Genomic DNA, 19,647 nt, shown 5'->3' on the forward strand with positions numbered 1-19,647 from the left:
ATCGAAGGGTAGTCGCAATGTTTCCCCTTTTCCTTGAGTGTGGGTTTCATTTGTATTATAAATATCTTATAGATTATTCGACTTTTGTTTATGTTTTGGATTGAAACAAATTACTATAATTTGTCTTTGTCTATGAATTAATAAATATTTTTTTCGACTTCAAGTTCGTTGAGATAACATCGTTTGAGTTAATCATCGCTTTAGAGTTCGAAGCTCCATCATAGTTTTACCCTTAAAAAGACGACTCGATGGGTTAAGAGAGGAAGATGTATTTAAAATGTTATTGAGCTCAACTCTTAAGGAACGTGAGACTATTTAGCTTATTGGAATAAGCCTCGGTCGAGGGCTAAGGGAGCGAAAGTTCGTCTTTAGAACCTTGTTTTGATTTTCACAGTTGGTGTCAATGTTCTGACTTCATGTTTGTTGAAATAACATATCTAGGTTCAATCACCGCATCTGAGGTATTGTTCGTTTTGGAGTTTAGAGTTCTATCACAATTTTATCCTTAAAAAATATCTCGATGGATTAAGAGAGAAAAATATATTTAAAATGTGATTAATGTCAACTCCTAATTAATTAATGAGGCTTGCCGAAAGAATTTCTTACAAATTTTATGAATGGAGGTGTTTATTTTCATATACTTAATTAGTTAATATCATATGAACCTTAATTCATATATACCAACAATGTTGAGATTGGAGGCCAACGCCATGTGAAAAATATAGTATGATTCATGTATTATTTGTAATTTGTCCCTTATGATGGTTCAATTATTGTTGCCTTTTCATGAGTTGACTGAAGACTTTTTTCTAGAATTTTTGGTGTGATATCTCCTCTTCTCCAACTAATGATGGTCCACTCCAAAAATCTACTGAAACAGATTCAGTGGCACATCATTGGGATAAGAAATAGCAGTAATTCATCCAATAGGCCGTTGCAACCAAAAATTGCTATCATTTCTGCAATCACTGTGCTGGTTTCAAAGGGAGAGAGAAGGGTGTGAGATTACTCTACATCTTATAGGATAAATGATCCTTTTATTCCTTCAGAAATTGGTGTTAATTTAGTTAGAAAAAGGAAAATTCTTATTCATTAGGTAAAAAAGTGTGATTATTATGTCTTGTTAAATTTTGTTGTGGTGGTATTGTATAAAGACAAATTTTACATTAAATTGTATTTTTTGTAAAAATGAATTTGACATGAAGTTATAAATTTTAAGATTTAATGTTGTTTTTTTCTACACATTTAAAGATTAAATTAAATCTTTCGTTCACTTAAATATTAATTTTTTTATCAATTTAGAATTAAATTAGTCATTTGACTTTGATTTTATTCTTCACATTGGCATTACCACTTACGTAGAAATATTTAAGGCCTTTTCTTCCTTTTAGTTTTTAAATTTATTTATAAACAATATGAGTAAACATTTTTAATTGAAAATGTATTAACTTTATATTTTGTTTTCAAAATAAATATTTTGACATAAAAATAGAAAAAAAATTGCAAATATTTTCTCTTCCTTTTTTTTTTTTTCATTTTGTTTACTATTCCCTTCAATGACAAATGCATGAAACCCCATGCTTCAAACTTTCAAAAATGAAAACCCATTCATTTCAATTATACAAAACCTTCAATTGTTTATTCTGTGATATTTTGTTTATGTGAATAAAATTGAACCACGGTTGATTGTGTTTGGCAACATGTGCCATATTTTGTATGAGCTAATGTTACCAAGTCACACAAGAAGCTAGCTTTTCTTGCTTTGGGTTTTTCTCAATTACTTTGAGGTTGCTCGAGGCCCCTATGGTGAAGAGCCTACAATGGGGGCTGCAGGTCCCCTCTTTGTTATCCTTAACTTTGTGGTTTTTTTGCTTCATTTAGCCCATTGTTGAATGAGTTACGGTTCGAGACTGGGGGCTTATGTACCAACCAATCCTTGGACGTTGTTTACCACAGATAATATTGGTGTCACGTAAGCGGGATCCCACTAACGATGTGGGCCAGTGTCTCGCGAAGCACGTGCACTAAGGGTTTGTCAATAATGGTGGGTTTTTGGAAGTTCTGCATTGAGGTCATCAACTTGAAAACACTAGTTTAATACTCTCTATGGTTGAATGTGTTTCTTCTACTACTGTGAAAGTCTGAGTTGATATATCCTATTAATGGTCTTCCTTTTGAAGGTTATCAATTGCTAGAATCTTTCGAGTTTCAACCCATCTCACATAAATATATTGACTATCATAGTGCATGAAATAGAACATAAGTCCCTTTTAGGATACCTATGGAAAGCAGTGTCAGCGAAATTCAAGCTAATTAAGTACTAAAATACTGTCCACATATTTTTTTTAAATCAATGATTTGCTACTTATAGTTTTCACTCAAAATTCAATTTAGTCCCTATAGTTTAAATTTTAAATATTTGAGAAAATCCCTATAGTTTTCCAATAGTGGTAATTCATATGTTAGTTGGGTTTATTCCCGATTAAGAGTGAACTTATTGAACTACAATTTGGGTCGCTTTGCATTGTTTGGGAATTATAGGGGACTTTTTAAAGAGTTTTGGACTATTTTTAAAATGTTTTTATAAGAAAAGAAATTGACTATAAACTAAATCATGAAGGAATGAAGGAGTGGTGAATTGGTTTTCAAAACTGTTTTGAAACGATTAACCCTTTTTAAACTCTTTTGAAAATAGTCTATTTAAAAAAAAACTAAATATAATTAATTGAGGAATCAAGATTGATAAAGACTAAACACTTACTAAAAAACAATATTAAAGATTGAGAAGGGATGAGAAATTTAAAAAAAGATTTATACTAGATCACAAGATCCAATATCTAAACTTAGCTATTCAACCTTTGAGCAACTGAAATCTATTATCTTTATATGTCAATTACTAACACTCAACCCATATGAATCAATATACAAGATAGAAAATAAACAAAGACACTTAAGGAGGATATGTTCTATCATTGGATCACATCAAGAGAAATACAACAAATAACTCTTGAAAACCTTGAAGACAATATTTCAACCCTTGAAAAAGTTACCAGGAAACAACATGAGATTAACTCAACTACTCAATAACGACAAAAAAGTTATAAAGTATACAACAAAAGTAACCACAAGTGAAGCTTTAGCACTAATACATAGTATTTTGAAATCTTTGAGAAAACCAAGAGAGTTGAAAGATTTATTGAAAAGTTCTTGGATGTAATCTTGGGACAATGTGAAAACAATTCAGTTTTATCACTCTATATGTTTTAGATTGTGCTTTGTAATGTTTAATAAAAGTTATCTCAGATTGAGTCAAATGTTCAATTTATGAGGTTTTCGAAAAGTTGTTTAAAAACTGATTCATATACATTTAATTGATTATCTTAAGTTGTTAATTGATTATTCTCATAATAAAGTGAATTTATGTGAACAATATTCTTTATTTTAATTGATTATGTTACTAATAAATCGGTTATTTCATTCTTCATCATTCCTAGAAAATACTTAAGAATGTATTATTAATCAATTATTATTGGAGACACGTTAAATATACAATTTTTTTTCTTTGTTTTAATTTATTATCAAAATTGATAATCAGTTATTCTATTTTGGAAACACTTCAAGAAGTAATTAATCGATCATATAAAATCTTAATCAATTAACTTTAAATTAAAACCTTTTTTCATAACATTTTAACTTTTCAAAACAAATTTTATAATACTAAATTGAAGCAATTCTGATTTACCTTGTTTGCGAGACTCAAACACTTACAATAAAAGTTATGACAAACAATTACATTTTTAGAATCATTTTCTTCTAACATCAAAATCAAATTTTCTAAACTCTTCCAAAAAGCATGACTTGACTTTGTTCTTCAAGTCCAAAAATTTCCCTTCTGATGATGACCTACATTTGATGCATGTATCCAAACTTGGATTGTTGGAGAAGATGACCCATACTGAATGTGATTGTTTTCATTGAAGTGAGTCTGCAAACACAAGTACAAAGCATGAAAAATCATAGCAAAGAAACTCTTCCTTGATATGACACTTCCATTGCTCAAGTTCCACTTGCATAAAAATACAAGAAACAAACAAAGAAACCAAGGGCCAAGTATAGGAGTACATAAATACAAAAACACATCTTCAGGCATACATGTATACATTTTCCCCCTTGGGATATTATCAAAATAAAATCATGAAAATAATCATATAGAATAAAACATACCAAATGAAATCATGAAAAGAATCATAGAGAATAAAACATGTCAGAAAAGATAACATATATACACACAATTATGAAATAATCAATTATGAATAGTGTTATCTATTTTACTGAACAAAAGTTTTGGTACCAGAATAAACTCCTCTTTGGAATAATTGATTATCCATAGCATAATTGATTATTTACTAAAAAAACATAACAAAAAGGATAATCAAGTGGATTAAATTTGTGATTTAATCCATTATATCATTAAAATTATTTGATTATTTTACATTTTAACAGATTAATGTAAAACTAAGAAAATAAAAGAATTATACAAATTAACAAAATCTTACAAAAATTCTTATTTTCTTTGAATATTACAAATTTTAAGTATGAATAAAAAATAAAAGCAAGTGATATGCATGAGAGAAATCCTATTCTTTACTAGATTCATTGACAGTAGAACAATTGGATATTTTTGATTGGGAAGGAGAAACCATTGATAAAGAGTTTTGAGAAGGAAGAAAGAAAAGAGATTGCAAAGGAGACGAATGATGCACCGAAAATTGATTTTAATCAAGCAAAGTGTGAAGGTATGTCCTTACATAAAAAAAAAATTTGTACGTATTATGCATTTACATACCGAACATAATCGTTAAGTAAATATTCATATATAATATTGAATTTATCTATGAATTTATATCCGTATGTAATAATTATTGTAATGTCAAATAGGTAGAACTCCATCCTTAGTAGCATATATCTCATGTTTTTTTCTCTAATAGTCTTATGAAACCTTTCTGCTAGGCTAGTCTGTTGAGAGTCTTAACCAGAGGTGCCTTGCTATACCATTTTGCTTTGAACATAGTTCAAAACTATTATCTTTTGTGAACCTTTTCACCATCTTACTAGTTTGGTTCTCCACTTGACGTTTACAACTTTTGAACTTTTCAAAATGGTTCGTCTTTAGTCTTCTAGTGGTGGAACCATAACTTCTTTGAATATTATCATTAAGTAGCTTACACCATAGTGTTAGAAAGTAGTTGATGGTCTCTAGAGATTAGCAAGAAAATATTTTATAGTCCATTCATTCTTTTTTTGCAATGCTGAATTTGACCCTACAAGCTTTGCCATAAACATGATATTTAAAATTTAAATTTATCAATTTTGTCACTATAAACTAGCCTTGCTTCTGCAACTGAACTAAGTCATTCTCTCTTTGACAACTTATGAAGTTGTATAACTCTTGGTGTGATGGGTTTAAAAATAAATATATAATAAATGATATGTTTGGAATTAAATGATATGAAAAAATATTAAAATAATAGTATTGAGAGTTGTCATATGATTGTATGAAAAATGTGGATTGTCAATGTATCATTATCCTATTTTGTGTCGTAAGTGTGTCTTGGATAAGACAATTTGTTCACCAATAGACGTTGAACAAGATATTACACTTTCCAAGACACACAAACCATATTCCCTTACACCTTTCATCACAACCATGAATCCCATTATCACGTTTGACACCCATTTTTCACCTTTGAATACATACCCTTTTTTCTCAAACTCAACAAGAGATATCAAATTCCTTTTCAAGTTAGAGACATACCTAACTTCCTCTAACAACTTCTCAATTCCATCGTGCAACTCAAACTTTAAGGTTTTAAATACTTATTATCTCTAAGGAGAACAATAATTTTCATTTAAGTTTTGTAAACTTGAACATAAACGATTACGATTCATGTGAAATAAATATCCAAAGTTCATCATCAAGTCAAAATCGTCAATACCATTAGACACCATAAGAACCTCTAATGACTCATAACCATCTTCTACCGAAGCTACATCACCAAACCCAAGCGATCTATTAGGAAATAACTTCCCCATGTAACCTTCCTTCTTACAATGCTAGTCTTTAATGCTAAAAAAGTTACCTCCAACATTCCTATGATTATACTTACACATTTTCCTATTCCTGATTCTTGGATGTTCTAAGTTTTCCTACTAGTTCATCTTCACTTACACATGGGTTCACCTTAACTTAGAGCAAACCAGAACTTATTAAAGAGAGATAGTCTCTCTTTAATAAAGTTTGGTTCGTATTATTTTTAATTTAATGAGTGTTTTCTTCTTAATTGTCTTTAGACTTGTATAGGGTTATAGGGCTTAGATAGTATTTGTTATTGGCTGTAACAATTGTCTTTGATCCCTTGGTCGATCTTCCTTCGCCTTTCTTCTCGTATTCACTCTTTGTGCTCAGTCGCTCCTCCTTCGTTTTCTTGTATTCGCTCTCTAATACTCGATTGGGAGTTAACCTGCAAAAAAATTTTCGACGATTAAGTGCTTTGTACAAGTAGTGAGTGATATAATGATAAAATCGTATCTTACTTTTGTGTAGCAATGCTTATTTATAGTGTTAATAGTAGACTATTTCATTTATGGGTCGTATTTGATATGTATCTTTAATAAAACAATATTATCGGATTTATCGCATGGTTACCGGATTTATAGAATATTACCTGAGTTATCGTATATCTCTTTATTTTCTATTTGATATAACCAATTCATCTTGTCAATCAGTCACCAATGCCGAGTAACGTAGCTCGTTCGACTCCAACCGATACGGTCTTAATTTTAATAAAATGTTAATCCATGATAAAAAAAATATATATTAATTTCTCATACTAGACAATGCTTTATCATCATTCTTCAATAAAAAAATACCTACTTAAAGAACATTACAAAAATAATTTTATCTTCACTCTCCCCATTTCCTATATTTGTTTTCAAACAATGACTTAGCTTTTAATTTAATAGTTCACATTAAATGTTCCATCAAATTACCTTTTCTAACGTCTGTATATATAATATTTTATATAAAATATTAAAAGTTATAAATACTTATTTATTTTTATGCTAAAAAAACATGTTTATTTAATTTTTAACATATTATAAATTTTTCTCAAATTTACTTTCCTCACCCATTTTATTTATTTTTAAGTTCTTTTTTTACCTATTATTTTTTTTAATTCAATTTTTTTATGTCTTTTCATCATTTCTTCTTTAAACTCTTCTTATTTTAATTTTTAATAATTTTATTATTATAAAATTTTGTTAATTAATTATAAAATTATTAAAAATTATATTTATTTCAATTAATTTAAATACTTAGAATTAAATTAATTGCATCATTTAAAAATTAAACATTTAAGCGACAATCTAACCCTCACATAATTATGTGTCTGTTCAGGACGCATGTATTAATAAAAAAAATAAAAATATATATTTTCGAATTAATTTAAAGTTTATTTTTTTTTGTCAACTAAAGTTGCAACAGAAGAGTTTGATTCAGGCTAATTATTTTTCGCCCAATTATTTGTGTCTCGTCATAAGCCATGATAATCACTGCCTTTTGTATAACCCAATTTTCCAAAACTAATATTTCAAAAATTAACTTATCATAATAGAAAAATATACATTGAGAACCTTCTCCATTATACAAACCTTTTTCTTCACTTAAAATTTCTACTTTTATATAAAATGATAAAAATACTCTCTTTTTATATCATCAGGTTATCAATATATAATATCATGCAACTGCAGCCAAATTATTAATATAGCAGCTTTTTAAAGTTTTCTATATTAAGGGTAAAGATTTTGTGGAAGACAATATAGGTGCAAGAATAAAAGAGTTGTCAATTAATATATGATAAGGAAAGCTACGAGTTTCTTTTTAGTTAGAAGGAGTAATTAATTAAGAACATAAATAAAATAGTTATAGATAAACTCTATTTTTGAACTAAACGTGTAGAGAAAAAGCTATAGTACTATTATCAATATAAAAAAAACCCTAATCTTATATTAGACCTATATTTGCACCAGGAATAAACTCAAATATAGCAAACGTGCTTAACCATTCAAACCACATATATAGTAATTACTTCATCAAAACGTGCTTAACCATTCAAACCTTTCTCAAAATAGTTTGAAGAGAGAGAGGATCACGTTTAACAGTTTACCAAAAATGGCTTTTGCACACATATATAAACTCCCTGAACCCTGCAGTTTTCTTCAAGCTTGGTTTTGTACACAAAAGGCATATAAAATACAAAAAAAAGAGAGTAAAATCCAATCTTAGAAGAGAAGAAGCTTAAAGAAGGCTCCAAAAATGAGTTTCAAAAGCTCTTCTCTTCTATGCATAGCATTTTTGCTTGCTTTTTCTTCTGCCGTTTATGGCTTCGACATCACAAAGATGCTAGAAAAAGAACCAGAATTGTCCTCCTTCAATAAGTACATCACCGAAGCCAAGCTTGCAGACCAAATAAACAGCCGCAACACCATCACCGTCCTCGCCGTGGGTAACGACGCCATCTCTTCCATTGCCGGAAAGTCCCCGGAACTCATCAAGGCCATCATCAGCACCCACGTCATCCTTGACTACTATGACGAGAAGAAGCTCGTGGAAGCTCAAGCCAGCACCCCTCAACTCACCACGCTCTTCCAGTCCTCCGGCAACGCCGTCAAGGAACAGGGTTTCGTCAAAGTTTCACTCATCGGCGAGGGCGAAATCGCCTTCAGTTCCGTCGGCTCCTCCGACTACTCCGAGCTCGTCAAACCCATCGCCAGCGAGCCCTACAACATCTCCATTCTTCAGGTCACCAAGCCCATCATTCCCCCAGGCCTTGATTCTCAAACTGCACAATCGCCACAACAAGCCAAAGCTTCTCCACCCACATCCTCAAAGACTGCCAAGGCACCAGCTCCTTCAAAGACTGCAAAGGCTCCTTCTCCGGCAAAATCTTCTGAGGCACCAGCTCCTTCCGACGCTGCGGCTGCACCTTCACCTAGTGAAACCGTTGCCGAGTCCCCCTTGGGTGGTTCTGATGCCCCAGCAACCGCTGCTGAAGGTCCCGCAGCTGATGACGGTGATGCTGCAAGTGACTCTAGCAGCTCTTCAACCGTTAAGATGGGTTTGGTTGCAGTGATGGCCTTAGCTTCCCTCTTCATCGTTTCTTAAACTGGTTCATCAAACAAAGATTATATATATATAACTATATACATATATTTGTATACTTTTAAAAGAGGAGGAAGAGAATGATGAGGGGCTTTCAGGAAGATACAAAGAATATTGGGAAGGGTGTTAATGTAGAGTTTGTTGTCATTGAAAACATTCATCAGTGAAAATGAACTTGTATTTTGGTGTTTGCCACATAAATAAAGGAAAAAAGTTAACTAATAGTTTGGTGTTTGGTTTAAGAATGTTTTATAATTTTCCTCTTTTCTTTTAATGCCTTTTTTATGTGTGGATTCAAATCATGTGTTCTCGAATTGTGGCGAGGGATTCAAACTGGGTTTTTTTTATTAGAACAGTGCAATTTTTGTTTGGATTTTATAAAAATTGACAATTTTTTATAAAAGTAAGTCATGAAAGCACCATTTTGGTAAAAAAAAACAAAACACTATTGAAATTGTGTTTAGAAGCCATTTTTGTTTTTCTGGAATGGTGCTTAGAAGCATGTTTTTGTTTGAAAAAAGTGCTTATAAGTAATAGTATTTGCTTAATATTTGCTTTGCTGTTGCTTCATGCCTTGGTGCAATTTGTGATGGAGGAGTTGTGGCACCATGAAAAGGAGGCAATTCTGAATTTACTTTGGCAAAATTGAAGCCAAACCAAATATTTTAAGCAGCTATCCATCACCTGCAAAAGGAAAAATTTCTTTTACTTCCAAAAGTAATTTCTAAATTGATATCAAATTAGTTATTAAGATTTTAGTTAGTAACTACTTTATATTCTAAATTAATCTCTATTAGTCTTTTAAAAATTAATTTATAATCTAAAATATTAGTAGCTAAAATCTTAATAACTAATTTAGATACCAATTTAAAAACTATTTTATAAATTTTTATCAATAATAAAAATCACTTTAAATACTAATAATTTTTTAATCTTTAAAATAGTATATAATTTAGTCAATATAATGATTAATTATTTTTTGTGTCTAAATTTGGTTGTTATTTAATGATTTTTTTTATAGTGAAATGTTATATTTTGTTAATCTAATATATTTAGTTGTAAAATGAAAGTTGAAAAAAAATATAGGTGTTAAAGTATATTACTATTGCAAAATTTGTTGCAATCAAGATAATCATGTTTGGTATCACTTTGCGATTAATTTATTGATCTTTAAATGTTAGATCAATGAAAATGAAATCCTACTTCTAAGGCTTCGTTTGGATCCAGGGGTGCCACTGTTGGCGACGACGGAATTCACAACAGCACCCCGTTTGGATCCATGCATTGTTGCGAGTGAGGGTGCAGCGAAAGAGAAAGTTGAGTGAATTGTTTTTCTTCTGAAAGATGAAGAGAAAGTTTCAATGTGCAGTGCAAGTGCCAAGTTATCACCACGAATTTCCAATGTTACCCTTACTTTTGTGCTGGAATCAAGAAGCACAGTGGCTCTGCATGCATGCCACATGAAAGCATGAGATTCCTGACTTGGCTCAGGAATCTATTAACCATGTGAAAGTTTGAAACCTCATCAATGAAGTGGGTGAGAGGTAGGTGGGTGAGATTCCTGGTTTCTTTATAAACGTTGCTTCCTCCATTCACAGATAAGCGAAGCATAAGCAAAGAGAGAGCGAAGCATAGAGTGTGTAGTTGGAGAGATTCGTAAGTCATAGTGTATGTTAGGGGCTTCATTAACGTAGAGGTTATTCATCTGAAAGTGTTGTGTTCATCTCTGGGTTCATATGTGCCTTCATCTGGTTCATCTCTGGGTTCATCTGAGGTGAGTTTATATGTTTGATTGTTGGTTAATCGATTATGGTTTAAATATCACAGGCAAAATAATCGATTATAGTGTAATCTGCAAAATTTTCCAAGCATAATCGATTATTTGTAGTGTGTAAAATTGTTCTTAATCGATTATGGTTGTTTTTAGCCTAGTAGCATAATCGATTATGCTTTGATAATCGATTATCTTAAGTGTGTAAAAGGAGTCCTAATCGATTATGTGATGTGATAATCGATTATGCTTGTTTTTTGCCTACTAACATAATCGATTATGCATTGATAATCGATTACCCTGTGTGTGTAAGTGATGACATAATCGATTATGTTCTAAATTTTTTGAAATATAAATGTTTGTTAATTTATTTGTTTTCTGTTATTTTCAGGTGTGATGATCTTTCTATAAGTCATCCTATTGATGTTCTTGAGTGCTTATCTTCAGGTTTTAAATTTTTTTTATGTAAAATTATTTTATTTAATTTCTGTTTTATATTTATGATTATGGTTTTGTAATATAATTTGTTTAGAATTTATTTTAGTTTATTATGTTAAGTCTCTTGTTGTAATATAATTTTTTAGAGTTTAGTTAATTAAATATGTTAAGGAGTTTAGTTAATTAAATTAATTGTTTCAGTTGATTTATTGTTTTAATTTTTGTAGATATTTATTAATTTATTAAGAAAAATATTTATTTCTATGAAATGAATTATTTACAGAATGGAAACAGAAATTTGTAAATTTTAGGTTTTTTATTATATTAAACATAAATTATTAATGTTATAATTAAATCAAATAAAAAAAAGTTGTTGTGATTAAAGAAAACTGAAAAATTTAAGATAAATATTGTTTATAAGAGAATAGATATTGTATAATAATAAATATAAAAAGTTAATAAATATTGTATAAGAAAACTGAAATGTTGTATAATAATAAATATACAAAGTTAATTTTTTTTAATATTTAATTTAATTGTTTATAAGAGAATAGATAATTTTTTTAAATGAATATTTGTATTCTGTATGGTTAATATTTTTTTAAATTGGACATAAATTATTAATGTTATTAGTTGAAAAGATTAAAAAAAAAAAATTTGTAATTTTTGTTATAAGATTTAATTGTATAAGAAAAAAATAAATGTATTTAAAATGAATATTTTTACAAGTGGAAATAGAAATTTGTAATTTGTAGGTTTTTTAAAAAGTAATTGATATTTTAGAAGTGTTATTTTTAATTGATATTTTAATTATAAATGTAGAAAGTAATTATTTATTTCAAAATGAATTGTTTATGAAACAGATTTAAAAAAATTTATTTTGACAAAATGGAATTCAAAATTTTAAAAATATTTTGATAGGGTTTTCAATTTTGTAGATTAAACATAATTTATTAATGTTATAATAAAAAACATTATAAAAATTTTGTATTAGTTAAAAATAACAGTAAAAGTTTAAAGTAGAAATATCATTTTGAGTTATTTTTTTTTAATTTGTATTTCACATAAATTATTGGTGTTAGAATTAAATGTTAAAAAAAATGTTATACTAATTTAAAAAGTCAGAAAAAGTTTAATTTAGATTGATAATAAATTATTACAAAGATAAATAAGTTTACAGAATCCAAATAAAAATTAATAATATGTAGTTAATATTATTTTAGATTGTACATAAATTATTAGAAAGATAAAAATAAATGTATTTAAAATGAATATTTTTACAAGTGAAAATAGAAATTTTTAATTTGTAGGTTTTTTAAAAGGTAATTGATATTTTAGAAGTGCTATTTTTAATTAATATTTTAATTATAAATGTAAAAAGTAATTATTTATTTCAAAATGAATTGTTTATAAAACAGATTTAAAAAAAATTATTTTGACAGAATGGAATTCAAAATTTTAAAAATATTTTCATAGGGTTTTCATTTTTGTAGATTAAACATAATTTATTAATGTTATAATAAAAAAACATTATAAAAATGTTGTATTAATTAAAAAAAACAGTAAAAGTTTAAAGTAGAAATATCATTTTGAGTTATTTTTTTTAATTTGTATTTCACATAAATTATTGGTGTTAGAATTAAATGTTAAAAAAAAATGTTATACTAATTTAAAAAGTCAGAAAAAGTTTATTTTAGATTGATAATAAATTATTGCAAAACAGGTCACCTTGCCATTGAGATTTGCGGAAAAATGATACACATTAAAGAAATAGATTGGATGACCATTGCTCATCTACAGTATGACGGTCTTAAGTTAACCCCTGGGACGATACCTGAGGAACTGAATTTTGATCGAGGTCTAGCATTATCTTCCATGATTCGTGAAGATGTTGAAGGTCAAACATGCAAACGAAGAAGATGATGAAGAGGATGAATTGCCACCACAAGATGTTGGAGGTGGTCAACCTGAAGAGGAAAATCTCAATTGTTAAATCAAATTTTGTCCGGCACACAAAACATGAATACCCGAATGGACAGAATAGAGGTTACTCTGGCTGACATTCGACGTCATCAAGGCCATTGAGTGTGTTATTATTATGTTATTGTCATTGTTATTTTTATTTCTAAGTTTCATGTTGAACATTGATGAATTGTGTTTGTTATTTTTTACGTTGACATTGTTATTGTTAAGGTTTTATGCTACTTTTCATGCTACTTATTTACATAATCATATTGTTTTTAATGCAACTTTTTTACCATCTTATTACTTCGACAGCATTGGTTGAGTGTCATTAATGTCTGCGTATCACAACACGTCGTCATCTAGTTGTACTGGTTGTAGTGTGCAAAAACGTGGTACTTTTACCCATGCTACTGGGAGCACAAGTGCCTTCGTTGATCCTATTTGTGATTGTGGACAATTTGTTGTTTTGAGAATAGCGACAACACAAAAAAATGCTGGAAAAAAATTTTGGGGTTGTCCCAACTACAAGATAAAATTTATTCAATTAGGTTTCAAACAAACTTAAGAATGTTATTTTAAACTTATTCATTGTTCAATTTTATTGTTTTCTTCAAAACAGATTAGAAGTGGCATGGTTCTAGGCTGTAATTTTTTCAAATGGTGCATTGAAGACGTTGCCGATGAAAAAGATGATATTATTATCATACAACGGAATAAGATATGTCTTCTAGAAAACCGTTTGAAGGTCTCCACAAGAAGGATTCAAATGTTATTACTGAGAATATCTTTTCTTTTTCTAATTAACATTATTATGTTCTTCCGGTTTATATTATATATTTTGACACCTACTTAATATTCATGTTATATTCCAAATTTCTATTTTCTTTTTAAAATATATTCATTTTGCTATTCATAATAATGAAATTATTATTAAAATTAATTTTATATATATTTGTATATGTATAACATAACATAATTTATAAAATCATTTATAACATTAAAATTATGTAAATAAATTAACTTAAATAAAAAATAATTCTTAATTAATAAAATGTTAAATAATATAATTATACTTTAATTTTAAATTATAATTAACTAAAATATGAAATAGGATTAATCATTATTTATTCTTTTTTATATACAAGGATAAAATTGTAATCTCACAAACTTTACTATTCAAAATAATTTATAATATTTTTACAACTATCACATCACTCACAATTTCCAATAAACTTTCCTCACACATCCACTCTAACATACCCCAATCAAAACAACCTCAACTTTCTTCACACTTTCTTCACACTTCCACTCCCACTCACCCTCAACTTTTCACTCCCCCACACCATCTAATCCAAACACACCCTAAAAGTACTAAACAAAGAAAATCGTTTTTCTAATCATAATTTCAAAAATACAAATAAAATATAAATTAAACAAATTAAAAATGTGTTTCTAAACACGATTTTAATAGGGAAAATGTGTTTTTAAACAAGATTTCATTCAATCACAAAAATTGTTGAACAAAATCGTGTTTGGAAGGATAAATTCTTTATTTTAAATCATTTTCAAAAAAGACGATTTTCATAAAATTGAAACAAAATTTTATCATTTTGGTTACAAAATCGATTCACTCTTATCCCTTTCTTACATTTTCTTTATATTAAGAAGTGGATTACATTATGTTCTCATTTACAAAATTTATTATAATAAATTTAATTAACTTGTATCAAATTGATGTTAAGTTCATTTCTCAATGGTCTATTTAAGGATACGAAATCAATGGAGAAACAATCCCCTTAAGTTTTAGAATGTTACATTTTTCAATCATAGTTTTAAATTGAACAAAACTCTTTTTGGTTAAAATAAGTTCTTCGAGTTAGGTATGCTGCATAATAATGCAGGTAGTAATGTTTTTCAAATGTTATATATTTTTTGATTTTGGATGCAATATGTAGTCATTAAAAAAATTATGAAATAAAAACTAAATTTATATATAAAAAATAATTAGTGGTTATACTAACTAAATTAAAGACTATTTTAGAGATTAAAAAAATTTTGATTTCTAAATTAATTTTTATTATTATTAAATGATTTTTAAATTGGTATCTAATTAGTCACCAAGATATTTGTTACCAAATTTAAAATTTAAATTATTGGCAGTTAAAACTTTGGTAACTAATTAGATACCAATTTAGAAACTATTTAACAATATTATAAAAATAATTTAGAAATCATTTTTTTTTAAAATGGTCTCTAATTTAATTACTGTAACAATTTTTTGTCTCTAAACTTAGTTTTTATTTCATCATCTTCTTGTAATGAGTGTCTTTTGTAGTTGATAGTTGATAGTTATACGTAGTAAATATACAAACTTGTATAAGAATTATGATACTTTTAAAATGTTTTATTTTAATTTATTTATTCTGATATTTTTTTTTTTTAATTTAGTATGGTGAGACAGTTGTACTTTCCTTATGTGTCCAAATTAGAATTGGCTTTATACACATGATGCCTACAAATATATTTAATTAATTAAATTAATCATATATTATTCTTATAAACCTTCTAATTTATGTTTGTTTGACAAAGTTATTATAACATACATAAGAACCTTCTATGATATCTTTATTATGCGTTAAATGGTTTGTCATTAGTTAAAACAATTAATTGTAACTAGTACGTAATATAAGTAGCACCAACTAATATTTATATTTAAAATAAATACATATTTTGGTAAAATACAGTTTCTTCATATAAATATAAACATAACAACCAACATCCAACATGCAGCCGTCTATATAAAGAAATAAATAATTCCAGCAATACTCAAAAAATTATATATAAAAAATCAATTTATCTTAAAATTAATTAGAAGTGTATATTGCAAGAATTTTCATAAGTAAGTAGCTTCCCAAGATGAATACAAAGTTTCACACTTCCCACAAACTCAATCTTAGAACTCTATTTCTCTTTCTTGCTAAGGATTTTATATAGTTATGAACTCACTCTTTTTCTCCCTTGCGCACACTATCTTTTGTTCTCTACACTCTTCTTCTCCATTGAGCGTCGCTTGCGACTCCATTGCCGTCTTCACTATGCCTCTAGCTCTCTCTCTCCCTACAGACCCTCCTCTCTACCAACCCTCCAAGCTCCCCAACCCCGTGTTGCCAGTGTCTTCTTCTCTCCTCCACGTCGTCTTCTTCTCTCCTTCGCGCACGCAAACAGCGGTCTCCACCGCCAACCCTTCACACCGACAATACCTAAACCCTAAATCACTATAGAAAGTTAGTTAGTTTTAATTAATTTTATAATAAATATTTGCATGTATCTATGCATTGATAGTAGTTTAAGGTTTGAGGGAACTTCCTTTAGTGGATATTTGATGGAGAAGAGTGATAGATTTGGAGTTGGCAAAAATGAGCATGAAGAAACTTCAAACGGTCATAACTTTTGATAGAGAAGTCGGATAGAGACACGTAAAAAAAGAAAATTGTTTGAAACGAGGTAACGAATCACATGGTTAATCCCAAAAGGAATTGAGATCCACCAAAATTCCAAAAATCTACCGTTTACTATTTTTTTATTTTTAAGTATTATTTAGGTATTTTTCAAGTATTGTTTCCATAATCTTCTTCTGTCCGAAGAAATGACTCATCGAAATAATGAGTTACTATTGATATCGACACATCTGAGATCGCTAAATGTTCAGGAGTTCTTCTATTCAATCCTTTTCCTTCTCCTTGTTGCTGGATATCTCGTTCGTACACATCTTCTCTTTGTTTCTCGAGTCTATAGTGAGTTACAGACAGAGTTCGAAAAGGTAAAATCTTTGATGATTCCATCATACATGATTGAGTTGCGAAAACTTCTGGATAGGTATCCTACATCTGAACTGAATTCTTTCTGGTTAAAGAATCTCTTTCTAGTTGCTCTGGAACAATTAGGAGATTCTCTAGAAGAAATACGAAGTTTTGCTTTTGGTGGCAACATGCTATGGGGTGGTGGTCCCGCTTATGGGGTCAAATCCATACGTTCTAAGAATCAATCTTGGAATCTCATCGATCTCATAAGTATTATACCAAATCCCATCAATCGAATCGCTTTTTCGAGAAATACGAGACATCTAAGTCATCCAAGTAAAGCAATCTATTCCTTGATAAGAAAAATAAAAAACGTGAATGGTGATTGGATTGATGATCAAATAGAATCCTGGGTCTCGAACACTGATTCGATTGATGATAAAGAAAAAGAATTCTTGGTTCAGTTTTCTACCTTAACAACAGAAAAAAGGATTGATCAAATTCTATTGAGTCTTACTCATAGTGATCTTTTATCAAAGAATAACTCTGGTTATCAAATAAGTGAACAACCGGGAGCAATTTACTTACGATACTTAGTTGACATTCATAAAAAGTATCTAATGATTTATGAATTCAATACATCCTGTTTAGTAGAAAGACATATATTCCTTGCTAATTATCAGACAATTACTTATTCACAAACCTTGTGGGGGGCTAATAGTTTTCATTTCCCATCTCATGGAAAACCCTTTTCGCTCCGCTTAGCCCTACCTCCCCCTAGTAGGGGTATTTTAGTGATAGGTTCTATAGGAACTGGACGATCCTATTTGGTCAAATACCTAGCGAAAAACTCCTATGTTCCTTTCATTACAGTATTTCTGAACAAGTTCCTGGATAACAAGCCTAAGGGTTTTCTTATTGATGATAGTGACGATATTGATGATAGTGACGATAGTGACGATATCGACCGTGACCTTGATATAGAGCTGGAGCTTCTAACTATGATGAATACGCTAACTATGGATATGATGCCAGAAATAGACCGATTTTATATCACCTTTCACTTCGAATTAGCAAAAGCAATGTCTCCTTGCATAATATGGATTCCTAACATTCATGATCTGGATGTGAATGAGTCGAATTACTTATCCCTCGGTCTTTTAGTGAACTATCTCTCCAGGGATTGTGAAAGATGTTCCACTAGAAATATTCTTGTTATTGCTTCGACTCATATTCCCCAAAAAGTAGATCCAGCTCTAATAGCTCCGAATCAATTCAATACATGCATTAAGATACGAAGGCTTCTTATTCCACAACAACGAAAACACTTTTTCACTCTTTCATATACTAGGGGATTTCACTTGGAAAAGAAAATGTCCCATACTAATGGATTCGGGTCCACAACGATGGGTTCAAATGTACGAGATCTTGTAGCACTTAACAATGAGGCCCTATCGATTAGTATTATACAAAAAAAATCCATCATAGACACTAATATAATTAGCTCTGTTCTTCATAGACAAACTTGGGATTTCCGATCTCAGGTAAGATCGGTTCAGGATCATGGGATCCTTTTCTATCAGATAGGAAGGGCTGTTTCACAAAATGTACTTCTAAGTAATTGCTCCATAGATCCTATCTCTATCTATATGAAGAAGAAATCATGTGACGGGGGGGATTCTTATTTGTACAAATGGTACTTCGAACTTGGAACGAGTATGAAGAAATTAACGATACTTCTTTACCTTTTGAGTTGTTCTGCCGGATCGGTCGCTCAAGACCTTTGGTCTCTACCCGGACCTGATGAAAAAAATGGGATCACATCTTATGGACTCGTTGAGAATAATTCTGATCTAGTTCATGACCTATTAGAAGTAGAAGGCGCTCTGGTGGGATCCTCACGTACAGAAAAAGATTGCAGTCAGTTTGATAAGGATCGAGTGACATTGCTTCTTCGGTCCGAACCAAGGAATCCCTTAAATAGGATTCAAAATGGATCTTATTCTATCGTTGATAAGAGATTTCTCTATGAAAAATATGAATCGGAGTTTGAAGAACGGGGAGGAGTCCTCGACCCGCAACAGATAGAGGAGGATTTTTTCAATCACATCGTTTGGGCTCCTAGAATATGGCGCCCTTGGGGCTTTCTATTTGATTGTATTGAAAGGCCCAATTCATTGGGATTTCCCTATTGGGCCAGGTCATTTCGGGACAAGCGGATCATTTATGATGAAGAGGATGAGCTTCAAGAGAATGATTCAGAGTTCTTGCAGGGTGGAACCATGCAGTACCAGACACGAGATAGATCTTCCAAAGAACAGGGCTTTTTTCGAATAAGCCAATTCATTTGGGACCCCGCGGATCCACTCTTTTTCCTATTCAAAGATCAGCCTTTTGTCTCTGTGTTTTCACATCGACAATTCTTTACAGATGAAGAGATGTCAAGGGAACTT

The 19,647-nt window shown here is 29.8% G+C and overlaps 1 protein-coding gene across 1 annotated transcript; it reads left to right on the plus strand.

Annotated features, from left to right (window-relative positions):
• Positions 1-8,284: 8,284 nt before the first annotated feature.
• Positions 8,285-9,444, plus strand: LOC137815420 (fasciclin-like arabinogalactan protein 14). The gene has a single exon (XM_068618558.2). The coding sequence runs from the start codon at positions 8,375-8,377 to the stop codon at positions 9,221-9,223; it is 849 nt and encodes a 282-aa protein (XP_068474659.1). The 5' UTR covers positions 8,285-8,374; the 3' UTR covers positions 9,224-9,444.
• The last annotated feature ends 10,203 nt before the right edge of the window (positions 9,445-19,647 follow it).

Source organism: Phaseolus vulgaris, chromosome 1, assembly GCF_051622355.1.
Source record: "Phaseolus vulgaris cultivar YP4 chromosome 1, ASM5162235v1, whole genome shotgun sequence".
Taxonomy (NCBI): Eukaryota; Viridiplantae; Streptophyta; class Magnoliopsida; order Fabales; family Fabaceae; genus Phaseolus; species Phaseolus vulgaris.